Genomic DNA, 24,054 nt, shown 5'->3' on the forward strand with positions numbered 1-24,054 from the left:
ATCTGCTTCCTTAGAAATCTACATCCTCTTCTACCCACACGAGCCCGGTCATCCTTGTTCTTTGAGGTCCTGCCGATAAGACCGCGCGGCATCACCACCACTCGTACGACTCAATGCGAATTAGCTGTCACATTAAGGAGGCTTTCAAAGCCAACTTTTTCAACGATGTAACTTCAGATAATATATAGCTTCTGATAGTTGGATTTCGTCTTTATAAAATATGAATGACGAGACGCTAATGACGCTAACTCAAGGTTTAGTATTTGTTAGCATGAAGCCACGGATTGTAAACAACGACAACAAGAATCCCATCGTATGATCGATGGGTCCAAAGCTGTATGCACCGCAGCGGCGAGGCTTTGGCTTATTGTTCTGTTGCCTACCGAAACTTCGGGAACGAGAATCCACGAGAATCCTTGCGGATAATTGCACGCATCTGACCGGACTTTGTGTGTTCGTTCGTTAATTGGCCTTCGATGTGTGGGTGTGAATAATATTCACAACCAAAGAAAGACATCTCAAGTCGTTGGCGTTTCAGACGGTGTAGGTATTCGACCGATGCAGATGTCAGACCGCCCCCATCAGCCAAGATACAGTGAGATTTGCCAATCCTATCAGCCTGATACATTGGTCCCTCTCAGCTCCATCAGCCTGATACAAGGATTCTTCTCAGCTCCTTCGGGGTCTGATGCCAAACTAGCAGAGCCGTCCCTAATCACGCAACCGCGACTTGTGGGCTCGTAGATACGGGAACCAAGTCAGTAACCTCTATTGTGGATATCACTCCAAAAATCGGCCTTTCATTGTGGTTGAAATGAATCCGCAATCTAATAGAGCGCCTAGAAAGTGGACGCCTGCAGAGAATAAGATCCTGCAAGCGAAAGTTGAAGAGTGCAGTAAGGGTTGACGGAGTAAGAGAACGAGCATTCAGACTAACGATTTGAGGCAGAGAAGTCCGGGAAACCCATATATTGGCCGCAAGTTGCCGCAGCATTTCGAGACAGAAGCAAGGACGACTGCCGCAAACGTTGGGCTAAAATGGACGAGAAATGGAGAAAGGGGGCATGGGATAGCAGTGAAGATGACATTCTCTGTCAAGCGGTCAAAGAATACGGCTGTCGGTGCGCAGACCTTGTCGCTGTATCCTGGGATCAAACGCTAAATGGGCTCTGGGAATAGTTGGACTGATATCTCAAAAACCATTGGGACCCGCAGCCCTGATCGTACGTTCTCACTCATATAAAAGAACACCTCTGATCAAGGGCAAGCTGATGCGGGTCCAGAATGTGCCAAGCGCTGGCGAAACTCTCTCAATCCAAACAACTCGCGCGGTGAATGGACCGAGGAAGATGTGAGACAACGAGCTTCTATGTGAGACGATAGACGACTGATTGTGGAGGTTAGGATACTACTCTCATGGAAGCTGTTCAAAGCTACGGCCATGACTGGAAATTAATCCATGAGAAGTTCCTCCCTGAAAGATCAAGATTGGATCTGAGCAATCGGTGAGGCGTCTCATGGTCCTTGATAAATGAGGTCGTATACAAGCTAACCTTGAGAGCAATGTAGGTATGTATCGCTTGCTCGACAGCAAAAGAAAAAGCAACCACGACCATCTATTACTTCGTCAACAACGATGCATTCACAAGACAACCACGCCCAAGCGGAACCCGAGCAGATGCATGATCTGATACCGACCAGCCCGGAAAACGGCAAGAAGCAGCACGACCCCTTTATGCAGACTATCTCAACGACATCCATGGACGACCAAGCTATCACTTCATGGATCTCGCAAGGTGCACGGGCCGACCCCATGGAGGTCCTGGACCCTCAACTATTTCCAGGCGCACTTGGGCAATACGGGTCACGCATCCCGCAAGCGCACGACGATCTGTTCACGACGATGAATCCCTACAGCAACAACAACGAGAGCGACAAAACGAGATCGGTCCTCATGTCACCGAACAGCTCCTCTTCCCTCTTCCCTTTCCCCAACGCCACAATGAGTTTCGACTCCTGGATGAACCTCAGCCCCACCACGACCTCTCACGCCTTATCGTCCACGAACGACCGTCAGCAGCAGCCACCTGCCGGTGGTCTCGAGGGCCAGGCCACGCTGACGGACGCAAACGTGACGGAGGCGGTGACGCCATCTTCGTCCAACGGAATCCAGTCCGCGTTTGCGCCGGGGGAGCGAGGCAAGACGGTGCTGACGCTGGAGAATCTGGACCCCGATACCCGGAGCGACGTCCTGGATTTGCTCTTCAGGCGGAAGATCGTCACCACCATTGCGATAGTGTAGACTTTAGACCGATAGATGCTCCATAATCCCAACCGGCGATCCCGATCCGTAGCCTTCGTCAGGAAACAGCCATGCTTTTTCCTTTCCGATTTGAATTGTCGAAATCCCAGACATACCCATCTCCAACGATGCGGCCATCGACTGGCGCGACGAAGCGCCAGCCAGCGACGTTCCATCTCTTTTCTGTTCGGCCAGGCAGAGCGAAGGTCTCACCCCTTTCCCTCCCGTATCGTCGATAATGTAAGATGGCAAGCAAGGTTGCAATTCATTGATGACTGCATTAGCACGCATCCATCTTATCTAGCACTTTGCATAACTAACCCCGCCCCCCCACCCGCACACACACAGTAAATGCACCGATTGGACTCGCTTCTCCTTACACGTGGCCGAGCTAGGTAACCACCTATCCACCACCCCGCGTGGGCAAGGCTTCGTAGATCTCAGCACCGAAAACAACATCAATGCCGATAAATGTTTTCGATCTACACATTACCGTAAGCTGTCCCGGGCGGGTGCCCTGGTGCGACAATCCCACGTACCACGTGCGTGAGCTTTTTCGCGCACCAATCGCTACCGTCGTCGTTGCGATCTTTAATTTCCTGGTGGTCAGCCAACGTGCAAGCTTCACTGGTTTTGGTGCCGTTACTGTTGCCTGGTTTTTTTTTCCTTTTTTTGTTCGTTTTTTACCGTCCTGCAGCTCGCTACCGCTACGGTGGGTATGTGGGCTGGGGTGGGGTGATCGGTTCCGGGGCAAGCGATATACTCTCTACCTACCTGCGCAACGGTTGGTTGGTTGGTTGGTCGGTTCGATACGAGTAAGCGTGGGGCCAGGACCCGTGCGTGTGTGCCAAGCACGATGCTCGCTTAAGGGCTACGTGTTGCGGTTAGCGTTGCTCCCGAATGGGGGGGCCTGGTGTGAGTGATAACCGGGGTAGGGTTCGTGCGTGTTTATGCGGTGGGGTGGGGTTGGGTATGGGCATGGCTGGGATTTTCGGCTGTTGCGGTCGGGGCAAGGTTTTGATGGTTGTCACTGGGGTTTTGTTACTGGCTAGGTGGGGTTTGGAGGGATTATCGGATGGGCTGGCTATTTTGTCGCCGTGGCTGGCTGTGACGGATAGACTTGTTGGTGGGGGGGAGGCGCTATGGATGCACGGTCGAGTTGTGATTACGCTGTTGTATGGACGGCTACAATCGCCGATACGGAGTATTCATATAATATGTCCCGAATGCTTCATCGAGAACGAAGCCTGGCAGAGAAGTTCTGGCTGGCGAACTTATGGTGGAGGAGGGGTGATGTGTCCGGGAGGACTCGGTTGTTTACCGCTCTGCTGTGTTGTACAAGATAGCGATACCGTAGCAAAACAAACTGATGTCGAGCTTGCTCGACCCATCCCGTTCCTGAGACTGGAGGAAATGAATCCGTGTTTGTATCATGTCCAACGAGCAAGGCCATGCTTCGCCGATCTGGCTCGAACAAAGCACCTGATTTTAATGGCGCTCGCGGTTCTATCGCGAAGGGTCCTCCATTCTGGCCATGGCTGTGTAGAAGAGACATAGGCGTAACGGGCGTTGGATCGTTCGGGTTGGCTCAGCCACGTTCCAGACCCTGTTCATATGTACCCACGGCCTAGCAACCCAGCTGGCAGATTCTACCAAGTCTACCGAACCAGGCTTCCAACGGGCGGACGGACAGCGTTGTCATGGCCCCGGGTGCTGTATAAGGAATCTACAAACGCAGCTGCCGTATCCTAGCCCATTCCCAGGCAAAACCCTGGCAATGTCTCCGTATGATCAGACGATCCATCCAGGAAGATTTGCTACTAGATCAAGGCATTCGGCAGGGCTGTCTGGAGTCGTTGAGAAACAGTGTGGACACTGCGGCCCGGCGCACCGCTGAACGGGCTATGGCACCGATTTAAAATGCTGCCTTGTTGCTCCATGGCGACACCTCATGGCTTTGGCCATTTTTCTGAACGCGGGAAAATGGGTCCGTGATGCAGTTGTTTGTGAACATATCTGGTATACCTATGTCGGCAGATAAAGCGCGTTGGAGCGGCGTCCAGTCATACAAGTAATAGAAACCACGCAAATAAGGCACCCGAGGTTTTTGATGTAAGGCTGTAGAGCGTCGATAAGCATGGTGTTGATGGTTGCATACCTTTTGTTGAAAGGATTCTATCTCCGTATTATAGCGCCATATTTTTTAAAACCGCGGGCGCCTTATGGCGACACCTCCCGGCCGTAAGCTATCCATGTCACCTACATACAGACAGCGGGCGAAGCAGAAGGATGCGAGGTGCCTGCATGACCCCCCGGCTTATGTGCCCATGCGGACCCCACTGAGATATTTTCTCTATTGATGCGGAGATAGATAGCATCGACGATTGAAAGAAGGCAGAATCGACGATTGAGCGCTGGCTCTTAGCTCGACTATGCGCACAGACCGCGTCGCTAGAGAGGCACAGACGCAGACGCAGACTTTTCGGCCCCCCAGCCTGCAGCAACGGATCACGCTCAGCTTTCGGATAAAATGTCTCCTTCGTCCACCGCGCCTCCTGCAGTGTTCGGTCTCGCTGTGTTGTGTTATGTTCATGTGCGGCGCGTGGCACCAGAGCGGTCTCTGTGCCGTGAAAAGGTCAGAGGCTTGTCCGTACGGCTGCTCCGAGTGTCGTTTACTGTTTGAGTCGCTCCAGACACAGCTGTTGGTCCGCACTGATCAGTGATCATGATTCCGATTGTAAGGATTCCAATTCTTGCGGGGTTTCTCGTATGGGCACGCCTTGAGTTGTGGGATTGTGGCTGCTGGGAGTGTTAAAGGGCTAATTACTGATTCGTACCCCAAAACTATGAATGCTTACCGAATCATTCACGCCCCAATGGGATGTGATTCGGTAATCTGCCATTCATGGTGAGAGTCGCAAAGGAGAGGATCCGCGACCTGGCCCATCCCACTGTAGAAGCGAGGGAATTTCTCCAACCCCGTTTGATGGCAATTTTACCAGCCGAGATACAACAGATGAAAGCGGAGTGGACGAAATCTTGACTCCTTGAGGATTAGATGTGACTAGCACGCCCTACCACATCACTGATATCAATAACTGAGTTGATAACCACTACCAGACGCTTAGTGGAGCTTGCTGCTACCGTAGCCTTCATCCGGCCGTCTCGTACCAGGAAGCTACCATTCATGACACCCGTCTCACAGGCACCGGCACCTAGCTGCTTCTACACGTAGGCTACCATGGCAAATTACCGGATTATATCCCATAATTTGGTTTAGGGACATGAATCAGTAATTAGCCCGAATGCCAAATCAGAACGCTCCACGCATGTAGGCGAGATCACGAAAACCACTCCGAGGTGCTTTCGTAGCCGAGGTGCAAAGACCTGCTGAGTGAAAGGCGGAATCGCTATTCGAGGATAGTCTTGTAGACTGAGAAGTGTGCTGAAACCATTGCTATAGAAGATGCAACCATGAGAAGCATTCAATCGTGTCCAGAGACTTGAGCTGAAGGTGAGTAGGAATACCATAATGGGGGCCAAGATCATGCCTCAAGATTTGTGATATTCGATTGTACAAATACTCGTGGTATACCCAGTCTCTTGCGGCTATCTCAGTGTGAAGAAGCTTCATGCCAGCAGGTCTGTGACAGCAAAGAAAATCCTAACGCTAAGCAATCCGCCTAGTCACGTTCAGGGACTACCCCAGAGCAATACCACGTTGCGTACAGCAATATAACTACCATTCTGGCTGAGCTATGGTGTGTTGCCTTGAATTCGTACCAATTCACATCACAGACCGGACTCGACGGCCCAAGTAGGTGCAGATATCTGAGTATTTGTCCTTTGCGTGGACTTGAGCCTATCGCGATCCACTGGCAGTGAGAGGTGCCACGCTTGTACGAATAGTGTTATCTTAACCTTTCACGCACTCGTAGACGACCAGCGTTGTTCCTGTCCTTGGTACCGTCTCAGGAACTGTTGTAGCTGTTCAGATGTCTGATCTAAGCTCATAGGCTAGAGGACGCCTTCTACCTGGGCGAGTGATCTTGTCTTTGCGTTCTCCAGTCGACAGAAGAGACTCGTCATCTTCTTGTACCCGAAGTAGTAGGCAAAGCTCTAGCAAACACCAACGGGTTGAGAGTTTTTGAAAATTCGAACCCCGAAGACTTCGTGCAACAAGAGAAGAGAGGTAACTCGGGGTTCTATGGCTTAGAACGACAGCTATCCGAGTCTGAGCAGGGTGAGCTGGACGATATTGCGAGTAATGAGGCCCTATCTTAGGGGAGTTGAAAGTTTTGCGATGTAAGAATATTACCTGGTTGAGCAGGTGCTAAGTTACTTATACTGAGTGGTAGTCAAATGAGGTATGTGCTGAGAGAACGCAAAGCCACTAAAGAGAATACACCGACATAGTGTCGTAGAGATTTAGCAGACAGGCCTCAGGCCTTCGAAGCTGCTGTCGTAGGAACACTCTTCATGTTGAGAGGGTGCTTTCCTACTTCATCGTGTCTTTGTCTTACAACGTTCCGGTCGAGTCCTTCTGAGAGGGTGGATTTGCGTCGAAGAAAGCACTGGCCGACTAGTTTTCGGACTTTGGCAACCCTTGATCACATTTGAGCCTCTGCGCGTTTACAACAGATTTGGAGGGAAGTTGAGAGCCCTCAGGAAAAACCTTTTGCCTGTGCGACCAATTGCGGTTGAAACCGATATATGTTAGAGAGCGTTGTCGCGGTTCTCGAGCCACTTTATCGAATCTGCATAAGACATTGCCTAGCTGCAGTCATGAAGCTTATCGATGGGCGTCACCCCACCGACGAAGACCCCATGGAAAAGGGACCCTATCATTCTGACATCCAGCCGATAACCAAGGAAGAGCGCGATACGCAAGTGCTGGCTCGACTTGGTAAGCAGTCCGTGCTCGAACGGCGCTTTGGATTCCTCAGGATTCTTGGATTTACTTGCACGATACTGATTACCTGGGATGGATCCCTAACTTTGTTCACGACTGGATTGACAAACGGAGGCTCTGCTGGGCTCGTATATGGCTACCTTCTGGTATGGATTGGGACCATTGCTGTTTTCACAACTATGGCAGAGCTATTCATGGCTCCAACTGCGGGTGGCCAGTATCATTGGGTCTGGATGCTTGCCCCTCCACCGTGTCGAAAGTTTCTCAGCTATATCATGGGCTGGTTGGTGGTTTGTGGATGGCAAGCCATTCTTGCTGGAGGTGGTTACCTAGGTGGTAGTATGATCGTTGCGCTGATCCAATTGAATCATGATGATTACGTGCCGGAATTGTGGCACGGAACGTTGCTCTTCTGGGCAATAATCGTTGTTGCCGTATTCATCAATACGGCGCCAGCAGCATATTACCTAAGATCGAAATCTTTACCTTGGCTGTCCATGTGGTTGGCTTCTTCGCTGTCCTGATCCCAGTGGTTCATTTGGCTCCAAACAAAGCCTCAGCCCACGATGTCTTTACACAATTTTCGAATGGGGGTGCATGGCCTTCACAGACCTTATCCTTCTCCATAGGTCTCATCGGCAACGTGTATGCCATGTTTGGATGCGATAGCGCCGTTCACATGGCTGAGGAAATTAAGAATGCCGAAGTCGTGGTACCGGTGTCGACGCTCACAACTACTGTCCCCAACGGAGCGCTCGGGTTCGCGATTGTCATCGCAGTACTCTTTCTCACAACAGACATCACTGCAGCTCTGGCAAGTCCTACTGGAGTCCTAGACTATCCGTTCATGCAAATCTTCTATGATGCAACGGATGGCCACTATGATCATCATGGACGTGGCTGGGACGATCGCGTTCGTGGCCACGGCATCCCGCTTGGTCTGGGCTTTTGCGCGCGATCGAGGTCTTCCGGGGTGGCGATCTGTGAGCAAGGTATGTTGACTACACCGCCTGATTGCAGACGGTTCCTGGCTCACATTACCACGCAGGTCCAATCTAAGACCGCAATCCCATTCCTCGCAGTCATCATAACGTCCTCTATCGCCTGCCTCATCGGTCTCGTTGGTGTCGGCTTTCAACGATGCCATCTCCCTTGGCGTAAGCAGTCTCTACGCTTCTTACCTCATCACGGAGAGCCTTCTCCTCTGGCGCCGATGCACCGGTGCTATCAGAAAGGCGACAGACGTCGCCAACGACACAGGCGAGGCTAATCAGCTTGTCTGGGGACCATTCCGTCTCCCGGGTATCTTCGGTATTATCGTCAATGCTTGGGCATTGGTTTTCGGAATTATTATCTTCTTTTTCAGCTTTTGGCCGGTGGCGACGCCGGTCACGGCTGCGCATATGAATTTCACTGTTTTGATGACGGGATCGGTTGTGCTGTTTGCGATATTGTGAATATGTTCTATGGGCAAGGAAGACGTACAAAGGGCCTATCGTGGAGGTGACACCTTTCTCGACAGTAGAGTGAATACTTCGGGCCCATCGTATGAGGAAGTGGATAGCCTGTTGGACAATGCAGGCGCTGCTGTGGTTTTCTTGAATCAGGAGTGATTAATTACTGGCAGATGATGGTAAAAGGCACGGCATATGATAATTCAGACAATCAGCACCGTGATGGGGCTAAAATTACATCTCTACGTTTTGCACTTCGTCTTCTGCCACAGATTCTGCCACCACGATCTACCTTCCCTCATTGCTCAACTCCGCCAACGAAGGCATCGGCAACCCTACCCCACAGATCATTCTAATGTTCTTCGGATCCTGGCGCCGGTGGCCATAGGGTAGCCTAAGTAGTGAACACTACGCGTTAGTACGGTGGCACACTAACGAACAGGCTAGCATGTGTTTAGAATAAAATTCTTAACGGGAACGGGAGCAAGAGCAAGCGACCTTAACAATGCGGTGATGGGAGACGAGGCCTGGAGGGGAAGGACGGGAGCAGGTGCGGAAGGCATTTGTGCTGGTGTAGTGCCTAGGCAAGCAGGGGGTGGTGGATAGACCATGGCGGGAACAGTAAGATGTCAAGGCGGCGCTGGCCCTGCGCTTGGAAGCGGTGGCGGTTCTGCCAGGTTAGCGGTGTCGTGCCGTAGAACATGTGTTGGTATTGTTGTCGGAACTGCCGCTTCAGGTTCAATGGCCTCCAATGACACGTCTGGTTGAGCAGGACATTGCGCCTGAGGCTCCCAAGCATTCCGTGGAGCTGGTCCGCCTGCTAGCACCGTGACATGGCGCTTCTTTGCACCATCTCTGAAGTAGCCGCCTCGGTATTGGGGATTGAAGTGTGAGGATCTCGAAGAACCCTCGGGCAGGCGGAGTGACACGTCGTGATAGCAGAAACCGAAATGGCCACTCACTGTTTCTCAGCCTCCAGCCTCGGCTTGCTCTTTTTCTCCCCATTGTAGATCCGCAATTTCTCTAGCATCGCATTGCCCCAGTAGTAGCATGGACTATCCGAATTCAGTATCAAGACTCCGTCGTTCTGCAAGAGTGTATGGATAGCATACCTATCCCCTCCACCCATCTGCCCACTCTTCTTCAAGAATCCCCCCAACGACCTCGCTGTCGGTCCACTCGCATTCCTATTGTATTCCACAGGATGTCCACCCTTCTCCAGCTCTTGCATCTCGGCTGCCATGGCCGACTGGTTCCATTTCTTGCTCGAGCCCGGGATGGTACCTTTGTCCGCGATGAGCTTGTTCAGCTTGCGACGGACGGTGGTCGCGTTGTCGTAGCAGGGGATTTCGCCGTCGATCTCTTCGAGTTCGATGGCGCGGTAGTCGCCTTTGTCGGAGGCGGCGGTGGTGGCGGAGGAGGATGGGTTGGGGTCGACGTTCTCTTTGTCCGTCGCGCTTTTGTTTTTGGTTTTGTTTTTGGGGGATGTTTTGGGGTAGGGGTTGGTTCGATTGGAGGTGGCGCTGGGGCCGCTGGTACGCCGTGCTGCTCTGGGCATTGTGGTGGGTGGTTTGTTGTTGAAAAGGAGGGTATGTGTATGAAATTGTGACGGCAAACGTCTGTTGATGTTTTCCCCTGTTCGAGGCTTGGCGCGTCATGCCCCTAGGTCTACGTCATTGTGACGGAACACGAAGTCACGTGCCATGCTTTCGCTATCTTGGTACATCTTTGCCTTTGCTTTCAACATAGATATTATTGGTTTATACATGCTTTGAGCCTGCCATTCCACATGCATGCAGTAGTTCCTAAACCTTTGATTGTCGTCCCTCGCTGGACTTCCTATTTGTATATACCCGGAAGTGCCCGATACCTGGTAATGCCCGATTTAAAATCCGATAAGTCCGGCGCAACACCAAAGTGCCTACCTTTCACCAAAATTCTATGGCAACTCGGCATAATTATGAAGGACAATACTGGACTTCCATTGCTAGCAATATTAATGTATCTGAGAACCTAATTTATCGTTTTTTGGGCCTTATCGGTCTACCGGTTCGTGAAAAAACTGTCGCTACCTCTTCTTCTACTACGTCTTCTTCCACTACGTCTTCTTCTATTATATCTTCTTTAACTACCTTCTTACCTCTTCCGCCTTTTCCACCTCTTCTACCTCTTCTACCTCTTCTACCTCTTTCACCTCTTTCACCTCTTTCACCCCGCTGTTATTACTATAATGAAGCCTCTGGTGGAGCCTGCGGGGAAGCCTGCGGTGGGGTCCGCCACTGTTACGAAGCAGGTCTTCCTCCACCTTGCTGTTGTTGCTGTGGTGGGGTGAGCGTTAGTGATATCAGTGGGCCTGGTGTGGGAGGTGCAGTAGCCTTTTTCTTGACTAGACTTCTACCTCTCTTCGTATCTTTAAAAATAGCTGGTCCGAGGTAACACATGCTTCGAAATTCCTTCTCAAAATGCTTGATAGCTATATCCTTCAATCGCTGCTGAATAATCTCAAGGAGGTATAGCAAATATAAATGGGATTTGGGCATTAGATCATAAATGGCCTAGAGGGGCCAATATTTTTATTACACGGGAATTCAAACGAGGTAATTCGTGGATTATCATGTCTATGGTTTTCAGGCGACTGGGGGATTGAACTTATCTACCAGCGAAGCTAGTGGCTAGCCACAAATAAGTAGACTATCCTTTATGGTATTCCATTGCATCATAGGGCATCGATATAGTATAACGTCTTATTCAGATAGATATATAGTAAGATCAAAAACAATGCTCATATTTTGGTATTGCGTCGGACTTATCGAATTTTAAATCGGGCATTACCAGGTATCGGGCACTTCCGGGTTATATACGAAACCGTGGTTCGCGAGATTGTTCGGAGGCCATCGCATTTCAAACGACCTGTTCGATATCATTATTCACGTTTGGCAAACCACAGCCGCCAGTCCAGAAGGACCCACTGCCTTGACTTATGTGCTAGAAGACTTGGAGAGTTTGTCTTCATGTCAAATGAGGGTGCGCCATTCAGGCGGCGGTAAGGACTGAACCTACGCTCCTCCCCTTGGTGCCAGAGCAAGCTGTCGTGTCACGGCAATTGTTCGTGACGATCTCTCTCGCAAGACCCTATGCTACATCGCCCTCCCAGAGCAGATACTCCATAAAGGTTTGATGACCAATTCGCAAATAGATTTCCTGAAGTCGGAATCTTCCCAGTCTGGGACAGGATACTTGGGCCGTGTCTGGAATGTGCACTCGATACACCGGGCTGCGGCATCGTAGTAGGAACACAGCAAGTCGCCCGCAGAGTCGCGTAGCCACGCTGATGCGGCATCGTACCGACTGCCATACGCCGTATCCAGAGTGAAGCCATGGGCTGATGCCCAGGACTCGAAAGATTTCTCATGTCCGATCTCCAGGAGTACTATGCCTAAATTCAATAGCTGCTGTCTCGCGCTTGATTTGTGGGTTGGACAAGCTGCTGCAGCCACGTTGAATTTGTGGACGAGAAATGGATGACTCGTATCGACAAGAAAAGCGGCTTCATCAGCATTTGGCGATGGTCTGAGGCGCCAAAAACAGATAGTCTGTTTCGTCCAAGGCTTAGCCATCCATGGCGTTGAGCATAATTGCAGAAGTGACGAGGCCAAAATAAACGACAGCCTCATCCGCTGAATTGGACTCCACTTCAAGGATATGGGTCTATTGTTTGGCGTCTGAAGAAGAAATTGCTCTAGGGTAACGAGCTCTTGAGTGCGGCATTCAGAGTGAATCCCCCTTGCAGGGGCCGGAGACGTGTGACAGCCGGATAGAGTGCCATGTTGCGATAAATATAGTTTGAGGGTTTTGCTAGCTTGTCGCGCCTGGTCCAATGACGAACAGAGATCTTTTACCTCCTCCATCAAAGGCTCACGAGACTCGGATGGCTGGGGCAAGTCGAACATAACTTGGGGCTGCTTTCGCGCCTGTGGTGTAGTCAATCTATGTCTTTTGTCAGTGCATCTACCCTTGCCAAAGGTTGACTGATGAGTCGCACTCATAGATCTCATTATCAAGGACCGCGACCTGGAGTTCCTGGGACAGCATGTTACTACCTGCGAGTACAGCTGGTGATCCGAGGATCAAGTCAAAATGGATAGACACTCGTCGCTTGTGCCACGCGTCCGAGCGATTCTCCAGATATAATCTAGTCTCGTGCTCATGGTGGCATCCAGATATTAGTCTCTGAGACATCGCCGAGTAGAGAACGTCTGCGTGTCGTTGAACTCGCTGCAAGAAAACTGCGAACTTTCCGACAATTCTCTGTTCAGAGAGAATCTCGTGATGATTTAGCGATGTACCCAAGTGTCTCAGCTTTGTCAGGATGTCTGTGGTTTCTCCGAGGTCGTTGACTCTTTGCTTGAGCTCATCATCCTTGAGAACGAATTTAATTCGACTTCTGAATTCGTACTTTCCATTGGCGCTTAATGAGTTCGCTTTGAGCAGCTCTTTGAGACTGCCAGACTTCAGGCAAGAACAGCAGTCAGTCTAGGATCCTCAAAGCTCAATAGCCGTTCTGAAGAAGGGCTGCTGACCTGTGGACCAGGCACAAGACCTTTCATCTCTTGCACAATCTTAGTCAGAGACGCCTCGCATCTACCAAGTGTGTCTTTGTACGGGCCAAAGCCTCGACCAAGAGATCGGCTGAGCTCTTCAGCTACATCACTTCTACAGAGCAGCCCTTGCAAGTTGCTGGTGTCCATAGAAACGATATCATATCGTTCAAAACCAGCTTCCAGCAATGCAAGCTCAAGGTCTCCTTCCAGAAAGAACTTTTGGTTCTCCAATGCAATAATCAATTGATCTATGCGAGAAGCTTTGTATCTGAATGACCATGACTTCTTGTGATTAGTTTTGTAGTGCCCGAGAGCGGCGACCATTATGGGCACAGCACCAAGAATCAAGCCAGCAACTTCCATGCCACTCATGATGGTTGGTCTCGAAAATGCCCCCAAAAGGACCGGGTACTAGATGATGGCCATTGCAGGCTGGATTGACCATGACACGAAAAGTCGTCGTTGTTCCGTCACGCACAGGCAGTCAAGGCTAGCCTTTGCGTTATCTGGAAGGAGATTGGTTACCCATAATCAGCTGCATGCAGCCTTGCCTCGACCCCGCATCTGACGGAGCTGAACAGAGGGAACTCTCACAACAGCTTGTGAGATATCCATAGTATATGGAGCCGGCTCACTCGCGTCCAGACATAAATATCACGGTTTCTACCAGCCATTGCTAGCAGATCTCCGTATATGGAGGTGCCACTGTCAGCGCCCGAAGCCGCTGAGACCCTAGCCGCAGTCGGCCGCCATATTTACGATATATTCACGGCCTTGTATGCAGACGATAGACCTCTCGAACATGGAGATTCTTTCAAAACTTCTCTATTAATTGAATCACAACGGTTTAGTCTCTGGGCTAGGAATCTCGGACTATATGAATATGGCCACAGTTCTCTGGATTATAGGTTTCGTGATGCCCCTTCGGTATATGACTACACACGCCAGTTGTTGGATAAACTTGAGAAATCACTTTTGACTAGTATGTTTTCCTCTTCTTTGCTTGTCTTAAGTACACGCATCCCACTCTGCAACGCTCCTTCACTTCATCCCCAGAAATATACAGCTGACGATACTAAAGTCCAAGACGGCCTCGATTATGAGAAGCTCGAACTGGACAAAGGAGCTAAACAACCTAGCAGCTTGCTACCAATCGGTCAGCGAGCTGACTACAGCGGCATTGTTCCGGAGACTGTGCCGGCCCCCTACCAGAATCAGAATAGTGACGAAAGCTCCGACGAGGAAGAATCTTTACTTAGCTACCAAAACAACTCGATTTCTGCCATTGAGTTGGAGAATGCAAGACTCATCATCGACACTCTTTATAAGCTTTCGTTCAAAATACGCAATCCCGCAACAAGGCTTGGATTCTCCAAAGCCCGAACGTACCGTCAAGTGAACGAAGACACTGGAGTGGATCTAATGAATGCGTTCATCCCGTTTGATCTCAAACATGTCGCGGAAATCTTTGCGCATCACCTACAGGTGTCGCCGGGAGAGTGCGAGAACGATTTTCTAGTTCAGCGACTTGCAAGAGCAAACACCCATCGGAGACGGCAGTTCGGGCAATGGTGGAACCACATAACGAAGCTTGAAAGGTCAAACCATGCTCCTGCGCAATTCAATCCCGCGGGACCCGATTTACAGCTGAATCCAGGCCTCTCGAAAGCGAAAGGTCATCCTTCGTTGCCTTCAACAGCCACCAGACTTGAAGAAACAACAATCAGTTCTGCTTCCATAAAAACTACCTCAACATATGTGGCTCTATCCAAGGAGGATGAAGAAACAGATATTCACATTCCACCATTACCAAAGAACCTTCGTGCAAAAGATGAGTTCGAGTGCCCATATTGTCGCGTTCTCTGCGCAAAACGTCTTTGCAATCAATCGGCCTGGGAGTAAGCTAAGCAGCTTGTCCGGTGCAAGAGAAGAAAGCACTAACAGGATCAATACAGACGCCATGTACTCAGAGATCTGAGGCCCTACGTGTGCACGTACAAGGACTGCACAGAAGCGGATCAACAGTACGATAACATAAAAGACTGGGTCAACCATGAGATCAAGATCCATCGAGGATTAGAGCGGCAAATGGATGATCCTTCTGAGCAGTCTTCAGACGCTCATAGCGAAAGCCAAGATCCAAGGGAATTTCTCCCACAGACCCAGCATCCTAATCCACTAACTCCTAACGATGTCTGGCGCGAAGAATGTCCCATCTGTCAAGAAACACATCCGAGTTTTAGTCATGTCGCACTTCATCTTCGGAAAATCGCTGTCTTTGCACTCCCGAAGTCCGCGGGGTCCGATGAAGACAGCACAGTAGGAGACCAGGGTTCAAAGCATGCTAACATAGACGACCAGGACTCCATGTCAAGCCAGAGCACCTTCGAATCGTTAGATAAGGATCACTTGCACGAGGACGAGACGTACAGTTGGAAGGAGTGGGATGCCAGGACGCCTGGAGATCCTGCGCCTATCGAGAAGACCCATCAAGACGCCCAGCGTTTTGAACACGCTTTGCAGCAAGTAAACAAATTTACCCAAAAAGAACTAGATGTGAATACATTCGTTGCCAGACTTGAGCCAGATAATGCATTGCTCTACCAAGGCGACGACAGCTCGGCGGTGGCGCTTCCAATAGTCACAGGAGAACAACTGAGCTTCTATGTTCAGATCCACCCTCTCCAACCCAATTATCAAGCGCAGTCGGCTCGACATGGCACACATAACTTCTGGGTTCCACCCAATATCAGGACTGGGTACACTCGAAAGCCATGCATTCTTTTCCGTTGGCTGTGCGGCACTATGACTCCTATTTCCGCCATTGATCCTGTGGGCCGTTCCCTTCATCAAACTTACAGTGCTGCCACCATTTTCACTCACAATCCGGACACGCCTCACTTGCTTGCGGTGCCTTTCGACGCTCAGAAAAGGCATGCGTATCAGAATCAAGGAGGCTGGAGACCTCTGTCCTTCCACCATGTTCTAAATGGCAATACTCAACATACATATTCTGCTGTTTCAACGGTCGGTGATCATCAGCACATCGCTGCCCCAGGCTCGCCTCACTGGATGCCTCAGCTTCTACCTAGTGTTTATGATAATCAGGCTGGAAGCCCTAGGATACAGGCGGGTCTTATCGGAAGCATACCTCTACTCATTGCTCTTGCAGCCTTCTCGGCACCACCGGACGTATTAGGGGACGTTCTGCCTCTTTGTCTCAGACCGGGGACTTGGCGACCCCATCTGTACCAGTATCCGGCGGGTCGTAAGTGCTGTTGTACCTACGAACATTCAGGTCTGACAGTCTATAGATATCGCGGAACGAGGCATGATTGTCACGATTTTCTTTGATCCTATGAATCCTCAAGGATCTAACCCAGTTCTTCTCAACAGACTTGAGAACGGCGACTTTGGGCCTTTCTACAATTAGCGTCGGGGGCGAACTTTCTCCGATGACGGGCTCTTGTGAAAGAGATTTATCATCTAGATCATGAGTATTGAAGTTCGCTACTTTAGCGGTGAATATGATTTGTGCTTTGTCTCTCGTTCATTCTCCTGCGCTGCATCAAGAGTCTACATAGAAAATAGCCTACAGTCGTTACAAAAAGCCTGAGTTTGTATTGCTGGCCGTACGGGACAGTTTTATTTGTTCTGGTCACAATTCTCACAGGCTGCTGGCTCTAGTGGAAGGTAGCGAGAGCGCTGCATCACCTCCAGTGGGACTTCTCGGTTCGAATCGGAACAGCTACTGTGGCTATGCATCGCACCCGTTGCAGAGAGGTAAGCGTTGGAGATAGCCTGAATAAAATTTCTGCACCTAGACTGACATAAATTGACAACACGAATCTTAGGGCTAAGGCCTAGGCCCAATGGAAAACCTGTTGGGCTATTCAAAAGCTCTAAAAGCTCTCTGCCCCAGTACTCTCGCGCAAAAGCGTCAGATCACTTAAGGCGGGGCTCGAGGCTAACCGACCGCCAACATAAACATAGAAGCCTCTCCCATCAGTACCAATACTCGCAACGCCACCGATCTTGTCTTGGGTGTTGACTAGGCATTGCGTGCTGATCGTTCTCGCGGTCGTTGCTACATCAAGCAGCCGGAAGGTATCAACTTGAGCCACATTGTTATTCTTCACGGATATCATGCAATGTCCATACTGCCATTTCTGATACTCTGGCTTTGACAAATCGACATCTGCAGCGTCTGTGAAGCCAAAATTCAACTGGCTCGTCGGGTCGAACAGGCGAAGGATGACTTGGTTGATGATCACGCCGCAGTCTGTTGCTGCGGCGGGCTGTAAATGGATAATGAAGGGGTTGAAGCAGTGTACTGGGTACCTGGGAAGCGCCGCTGGACTGAGGGTGAAGTTCGAAGTGACAGCGGGGAGATTGGACACGCGAGACGCGCCCATCGAAGGATCCCTGGTCTCTACTTTGTGAGATCCTGCACCATTTTCAGAGTCCTTTTGAGATCGCATCGTTCGCCTAGACACGCTGACAGCTGGCCGCTGAGAAATAGTGGAGTTCTTAGCAGAAATGCTTTCAGGCTCCACATAACCCCGAAGATAAACATAAAACGCTTCGCTCGCATCGCCTACAAGACTCACGCCCCCTATCGGATCCACAAAACCAGTGACACACTCACGAACGATTTTGTCCGCCGTAAAAGCGACCTCGAGGAAAGTGAGCAGCTGCCTGGCACCTGGAGGACCGTAGACTGAAACTTCGCAACTGCCGTACTGCCATCGAGATCGAGCGTATCCCCTGGCTTCGGTCTGATATGAGTTGCGAATGAAAACGCGCTTTGCAAAGACGTTGGGCTCCTGGAGGATAATGAAGTTGAGGACGTAGCCGCAATCTGATGGGACCAGCGTTGGTAGCCGGCGGGTATCGAGACATGCGACAGGCTGTGCTGTGAGAGGGTTTCGTATTGTTGTGTTGACTTCTGATGGAATGCTTTCGACGTCTCGTTTGGCTAGAGGTAGCCTTACCAGGTTAGATGGCAGCGCGAAGGCGATCGAAAGGGAAAAGAAACAAGCGAAAGTTTGAAGGATCGCAGTCATGGCTAATTGTGATAGCTTATACAAGCGGGATTGTTTTCTAGTAAAGAAATCGCCAACGAAGGTGCGAATGAATGGGTAGACTATATTGAAGTTCAGAGGCTTTGAGAGATAAAGGTCCGGTCTGTCCGTCCGTTTCGGCGCTTCCCCTCTCGCGAATCGCGGGTATGTTACAGGAGCTGATCTTGCCGCCCAGTCAAGAACAAAGGTATCATCCTCTACCTCCTTTGCCTTCTTGATCTTTGTCACGCTTTGGATTAACGATTGCTAACGTTCATCCCGTCATCGAAGGGTCCGCCGCTACTTCTCCAACCCGCGTTCTCAAGATTCAGGGATAGATTCGACCCCTTCAGCATGATGTTCCGCATATCGCGTTGTCCGCCGCGTATCCCCTCCTGCTATCGCGTCATCTAATGTAGCCGCACCTTTTCTCCCATCGGGGAAGAGCTACGGGGGCACTTGTTCGTCACCAGATCTTCAAACAAAGTTTTCGGCTTTCTATCTCGGCCTCTGCTATTCCTTGTGGTTTACTCAATCATACCTGTCATATTTGGCGTCAGCTCGGGAAAGTCCTCATGCATCATCCCTAAGAACAAAGCCATCGAGTCCTGTGCGTAGTAACAACGTCACCGTCACTTCGATCACTGTGCCTAACTCCATCGCAACGCGACGATACGGACTCCTCTCACGAGCACCCACCTTCGTCTCTTAGCCTTCAAGTATCCTAATCATAGGATGGCCGTATGGCAGGCCAAATGGATCTCTGTCATTCGCTGGAATTCTATCGAATGTAATCTCCCGCTGTCCCGACCCGAGCGTCAGGTGTCAAAGGCCCCGGCGCGAGGCGCTGACGATGGAGGCGCCACTCGAGCAATGGGGAGGCGTCTTTTCCGCGGCGCGGGGACGAATAGCCGTTTCTACCCTACAAGTAGATCAGCGCAGGGTGAGGTGAATACTAGTCTAGAGTAAATTGTTGGTCTGCTCTGCTTTAATGACTATAATGTAGCGTACTAAGACACTGAGGTATAGGATGGGGTGCTTGGAGCGTGGAAAGAAAATCGTGGAAAGATGTAAATTTTGCGTTTTCAATTCCTTTCCCATTGTGTTCTATATCTCGCTGCACTATGCCCAGCCTTTGATATGTCTAATTTAAAATGATCAGTTGAAGAAATGCTTCCAGTACGTGTTTCATAAGATCGATTGTCCAAGAGCCAAAGCATACGAAAGCTATGACTTTTTCGTGTTATAGAAAGACGCCTCACACGTCAAACTATGTCATAGCCTCCAGCAGAGTTCCAGCGGCATTATACACGACTCTGATCGCAAGCTCTGACTCGCCAGCTGCGACTGACGTTCAGTATGCACCACTCGACAGCAGATAATGTTTCATACCTGTAGCGGACGAAACGCCAGACCTTCCAAATCTTGCACACATAGCCACAACCATCACACCAGAGCCCCAAATGTCATACCAAATGGCTCTCACCGGCGGTCCGTCTATTATCACGTCTATTACGCATTGAGCGCTTGCTGTTGGTTGGATCAGCGCATTGTAAAGGACAGCACAGAAGGAACGCTTACAATCTGCAAATCGAACGGGAAGAGCGACATCGATGTTGGGAGTGTTCTTCTTCCAAAGACTTGCTCAGTATCTGAGACGGGCATATAGCTTAAGTCGAGCAGGCATTGTTGGTTGAAGGGAGGTTTGCCTTCGTCGTTGAAGCAGTCAACATTCGGTTCGAACCGCTGGACGAATACCGAGAGACGGTTTGCCTGTCCTGGAGAGCTGGTCACAGTGGTTCATCCTTGGTGCCTCGAGTACACTTACCCAGCTTCTCCGCAATCCCCCCCTCGGGGTTTCCACCCTCTACGCACTTGTGAATGAGGTATCGGACCGCCTGTTTCAAGTTCAGTGGCTTCAAGAGATCAGATGTGCCTTCAATTGTAGGAAAGACTTCGATGAAACAAGTCCCATCGGCTGCCACGTCGTTAGCGTGAGCCACGCTCTGAGAATTGACCTCGGGCCACCACATACCGCTTGCGTATCTAAGAGGCAGGGGGAAATCGTAGGCTTGTTGGGTCTCGCGATCCCCGTAACTACGAGCGCCGGCAACTGTCTATAGGCGTCCATGCAGCTGTCGAAGGTTGGTTGTCCGAAGTTTTCCTTGTCGCATTCATAAGACAAGGACGTCAAAGCTGGAAAGGACTGAGCCAGATTTTCAAGCGTGGACGGCGTTGGATTCGATGCGTTAGACAGCCAAACAACGGGCGAAGAGTTTGTCGGCGGAGTGAGAACTTGGGGAATGTCCAAGGTCAACGATGCGACTCCCCGGTTGCCAAAGGCACAGAGGAGTAAGAGAGCTGAATACATAAAGAGGACGCTAGATGACAGAAAACCACCAAGAAAACGAGAGCAGACCGGGTCTGGCTATCGAAAAATGGTCGCATGAAGGGGAGTGTTCACGCGATCTTCCGACATGCGCCACGGCCAACGTTGAGTGCAGCGTATGAAGTATCTGGATCCCTTCCATGTTTGCCGCGGCTCGTCCTCTATGTACTCGTAGTGCCTACAGCCATGGCTTTGAGCTGTTCTTTCTAGATCTAGCCTTTGCGTAGCTGCTAGGCCGGACTCGAGGGCGCTTGGATTGTCACTCCAGGTGAACGCTGATGACACTGCATAACATCACGATTCAAGTCTGCTTACTGCTGCGTATCTGTCATCAGCTAACATGAAACCGAGATTGATCTACGCCTTTCACGTTACAGTCGGCTTTTTTGTTTTCTGCTCCTCAGTCATACTGGTCTTCTCTCTAGCGTCCCTGGCGGGCGGAAATGATCCTTACCTGTCCTGAAATCAGAAGCACCAAGCGGAGAGGCTTTGTCTCCCCACTTCCTCTTCCTATCTCCTGGCTTCAATTGCGACTGTTGTCCTTGCGCTCTCGCCAGGTCCGTTTGGGACAAGTGCAAGAGAGCCTTAAGACAGAAGCTAAGCCAAAAAGATCAGGAATTCCAGCTCAGCGTCTTGAGCAAAGATCTGGAAAATCATCGACAAGGGTACAAGACTGCTCCCTTGCAACTGAGAAGTTTCGAGGTCGTTCCCAATTAGGCTTAGTAGCTCTTGGCGTTACGAGTTATTGTACATATATCTTGACACTAAACCCAGGCAAAAAAAGTCTGTTACACATACGGAATAGCATTGGAATCTCAACTTCTTGCTTATCTTCGATATGACGATCGATCAGAGACTCGAAAGTGATTGTCCCATTAAAGGATTCCTGGGTCTTCCCACGGGTAAATCACCCCCGGACCTTGCAATCTCATCAACAGAGGCTAATACCCTCTGACAGAGATACGGATAGAAATATACTACCATCTTCTGGTCGCACGCAAATGGCCGTATGACGATCGAATTTTTCAGAACATAGATATTAGTACGAAGAAACGGCCCAGGCTCTGCCAAAACTTCAAGCACATGTCCGAGGTGACAGGGACAAAAACAAACTACTGCCCTGGGGACCAATACTGCCGCGGGTATCCCGAACTTGGACTTGCACCTGCAATTCTGCGAACCTGCAAAGGAATACACGATGAAGCAGCACCGATTCTCTACAGCAAAAATGTGTTCTACTTCCCAATTCCAGACCAATTTAGAACAGCAGGATTCACGAGAGCAGGACCCGCTGAGGAGTTGTGGCTCCGGAGCCAGTGTCTATGGCTCTTTGGGTACCGTGACGAGGCCTGGCACACACTTTTCTTTGAGATACAGGCTTCTATGTTCGCTCGTTTCCTCCACATGATCGGGAAAGAAAACGCGGCTCGCCTCACGACACTTCGATTTTTGCTTGGGGATCCGACCACTGAAGGAGGTAGATACGGCCCAAAGACCGGCCAGGTTATGAAAGTCGTGATGCAGTTACTGTACATGCACGTTCCGGGTCTTCGTGATCTCAATATGCGCTTGGTGGTTAACGACCGGGAACCGTACCACACCTTATGGACGCCTCATCCTACAGTGGAACGGGTTCTGTATGACGTTCTAAAGGAAGCCGTTCAGAACCTGCCAGAGTTGAAGCATCTTGAAATTAGAGGGTTTGGAAGGGATCCTGGTGTTAAGAGGGAGTTGGAAGCCCTCGAGGTAGCCTGTGGATGCCGCAAAGACCAAGCCAAACCTCGGAATCTCACCACCCTGTAGAGGATGTTTCTTGCTTGATTGTACGGATTGTTTGTTTTCACCATCAATTAAGGGCATCTAATTCAGGCATCAACTAGCGTGACCTTTGATGCGATAGTTTGCAAGTATTCTAGTACAATTCTCCAGAAGTAAAAACCCTCGCATACAGAGGGTCTTTCTCTTGGGGTCAAAGTATACATAAAAGTCTACTCCAAGAATACACGAGTACAAGAGACAAGATGCTTTCCATAAAACGGAGATGTGGAAAAACAAGAGCGAAAACAAAATCACGGCTAGTCTCAGTATTCTGACTCTCTTACGTGACGGGACGGAAAAACTTTGGGGAAAATATGTCAGACCTCGCCCGTACACGATTACGTTAGGTACTTCGTCCGGGGTCGCTTGTTGATTAAATCTAATCAGGTTGAGTTAGCACCAGCAGACTACCGCGTGATCTAAATCCTTAGACGCGACACGTCCTCACTTCAATCAATGTCAGCAACAATGACGAAGCGAAAGAGTGAGGAAGAAAAGGCGGTTGGCAAGGCCAGGAAAAGAGTCCCTTTCAACGTGCCCAAGGATGCAGCTACCTAAGCAATGTATGAGGCAGCCTCCAGGCATCGCTTGCAGCCATTGCTGGTGCTAACTTTCCAAATGACAGTAATGCGCGAAAAGCGTCATGCTCGCCCCTGTTACGATTACGGCTCGAGATTCGCGACGAAGTATGGGCAGGAGTGCTAGGAGACCCGCTCATCCACCTCGAGTATATCGGCAGAAATCCCGCATGAGAAAAGGCAATCCTGGAGACATGTTGTGTGTCAACATGAGTACCCTGAGAATGAAATGGTCGAAGACTTCACATGGGTTAATATCAATGGCGACGAGGAAACCGTCTGGCGACAACCGCATCATCGCTGTGACGTCGAGCCGGCGTATAAGATTGGCGCTAACCACCGTCGATCGGATCACGAGTCAATGCACCTGACCGCGCTGAGAGTCTGTCGGCAGATCTACAACGACGCGAACAATATACTTTGGTCGACGAATACCTTTTCTTTCAACGATGCGGCCACCAGCTTGGATCGTTTCATGGACGCACAAACGACGCGCCAAAAGCAGTCGTTGAGAAGGCTGCGGTTGCAGATGGACTGGGTCTGGGGGGAAGACAAACCTTGGAACCATGTCCTTGGGATGACGCTCATCAGATCCTTGGCTGGACTGAGGAGTCTGCGCCTGCAGATCAATCATTCAATGTATGCCACGCTCTTTCAAGAGGCGAAAGCTCGGGGGAATGAACTCGGCTTATTTCAGACTCGACGTCTGGACTTTGTGCACAAAATGGCGATACTGCCATTGACGAACGTCGAAGTCTTTGTCGGCGATCTTTCTCAGCCGTGAAATATGGATGCACCGTGGACGGTAGATGATAGGATCGAATATGCCGAGGGGATTCGGGGAATACTCCTTGATCCCAAGGGAGCGCAGAGATTTGCCAGGAAACAAGAGTACCTAAAAGAATTCTACCGACAAGAAAGAGAAAAGAGGATGGAA

At 50.3% G+C, this 24,054-nt stretch overlaps 10 protein-coding genes across 10 annotated transcripts; 6 read left to right on the forward strand and 4 right to left on the reverse strand.

Annotated features, from left to right (window-relative positions):
* Window positions 1-814: 814 nt before the first annotated feature.
* On the forward strand, window positions 815-2,302 carry HO173_009361 (uncharacterized protein; the record flags this gene model as incomplete). The annotated part of the gene is made up of 6 exons (XM_037311251.1): window positions 815-896; window positions 950-1,121; window positions 1,180-1,223; window positions 1,284-1,351; window positions 1,405-1,505; window positions 1,570-2,302. The coding sequence occupies 6 exons, from the start codon at window positions 815-817 to the stop codon at window positions 2,300-2,302; spliced, it is 1,200 nt and encodes a 399-aa protein (XP_037161908.1).
* Window positions 2,303-7,087: 4,785 nt separating this feature from the next.
* HO173_009362 (uncharacterized protein) lies at window positions 7,088-7,738 on the forward strand (the record flags this gene model as incomplete). The annotated part of the gene is made up of 1 exon (XM_037311252.1): window positions 7,088-7,738. The coding sequence occupies one exon, from the start codon at window positions 7,088-7,090 to the stop codon at window positions 7,736-7,738; it is 651 nt and encodes a 216-aa protein (XP_037161909.1).
* Window positions 7,739-7,866: 128 nt separating this feature from the next.
* Window positions 7,867-8,273, forward strand: HO173_009363 (uncharacterized protein; the record flags this gene model as incomplete). Its single annotated transcript, XM_037311253.1, has 2 exons — window positions 7,867-8,206; window positions 8,263-8,273. The coding sequence occupies 2 exons, from the start codon at window positions 7,867-7,869 to the stop codon at window positions 8,271-8,273; spliced, it is 351 nt and encodes a 116-aa protein (XP_037161910.1).
* A 50-nt stretch (window positions 8,274-8,323) lies between these two features.
* HO173_009364 (uncharacterized protein) lies at window positions 8,324-10,226 on the reverse strand (the record flags this gene model as incomplete). The annotated part of the gene is made up of 3 exons (XM_037311254.1): window positions 8,324-8,609; window positions 9,631-9,723; window positions 9,781-10,226. 3 exons carry the CDS (start codon window positions 10,224-10,226, stop codon window positions 8,324-8,326), a joined length of 825 nt encoding a protein of 274 aa, XP_037161911.1.
* A 1,579-nt stretch (window positions 10,227-11,805) lies between these two features.
* HO173_009365 (uncharacterized protein) lies at window positions 11,806-13,641 on the reverse strand (the record flags this gene model as incomplete). Its single annotated transcript, XM_037311255.1, has 3 exons — window positions 11,806-12,655; window positions 12,711-13,177; window positions 13,249-13,641. 3 exons carry the CDS (start codon window positions 13,639-13,641, stop codon window positions 11,806-11,808), a joined length of 1,710 nt encoding a protein of 569 aa, XP_037161912.1.
* A 321-nt stretch (window positions 13,642-13,962) lies between these two features.
* Window positions 13,963-16,702, forward strand: HO173_009366 (uncharacterized protein; the record flags this gene model as incomplete). The annotated part of the gene is made up of 4 exons (XM_037311256.1): window positions 13,963-14,251; window positions 14,351-15,167; window positions 15,225-16,537; window positions 16,584-16,702. 4 exons carry the CDS (start codon window positions 13,963-13,965, stop codon window positions 16,700-16,702), a joined length of 2,538 nt encoding a protein of 845 aa, XP_037161913.1.
* A 469-nt stretch (window positions 16,703-17,171) lies between these two features.
* HO173_009367 (uncharacterized protein) lies at window positions 17,172-18,335 on the reverse strand (the record flags this gene model as incomplete). Its single annotated transcript, XM_037311257.1, has 1 exon — window positions 17,172-18,335. The coding sequence occupies one exon, from the start codon at window positions 18,333-18,335 to the stop codon at window positions 17,172-17,174; it is 1,164 nt and encodes a 387-aa protein (XP_037161914.1).
* Window positions 18,336-19,602: 1,267 nt separating this feature from the next.
* HO173_009368 (uncharacterized protein) lies at window positions 19,603-20,365 on the reverse strand (the record flags this gene model as incomplete). Its single annotated transcript, XM_037311258.1, has 3 exons — window positions 19,603-19,673; window positions 19,725-19,862; window positions 20,161-20,365. The coding sequence occupies 3 exons, from the start codon at window positions 20,363-20,365 to the stop codon at window positions 19,603-19,605; spliced, it is 414 nt and encodes a 137-aa protein (XP_037161915.1).
* A 1,194-nt stretch (window positions 20,366-21,559) lies between these two features.
* HO173_009369 (uncharacterized protein) lies at window positions 21,560-22,524 on the forward strand (the record flags this gene model as incomplete). Its single annotated transcript, XM_037311259.1, has 2 exons — window positions 21,560-21,623; window positions 21,680-22,524. The coding sequence occupies 2 exons, from the start codon at window positions 21,560-21,562 to the stop codon at window positions 22,522-22,524; spliced, it is 909 nt and encodes a 302-aa protein (XP_037161916.1).
* An 822-nt stretch (window positions 22,525-23,346) lies between these two features.
* HO173_009370 (uncharacterized protein) lies at window positions 23,347-23,901 on the forward strand (the record flags this gene model as incomplete). The annotated part of the gene is made up of 1 exon (XM_037311260.1): window positions 23,347-23,901. The coding sequence occupies one exon, from the start codon at window positions 23,347-23,349 to the stop codon at window positions 23,899-23,901; it is 555 nt and encodes a 184-aa protein (XP_037161917.1).
* Between the last annotated feature and the right edge of the window lie 153 nt (window positions 23,902-24,054).

The sequence above is a fragment of the Letharia columbiana genome, assembly GCF_014066305.1.
Source record: "Letharia columbiana isolate WasteWater2 chromosome Unknown Sc0000039_s0, whole genome shotgun sequence".
Lineage (NCBI taxonomy): Eukaryota > Fungi > Ascomycota > Lecanoromycetes > Lecanorales > Parmeliaceae > Letharia > Letharia columbiana.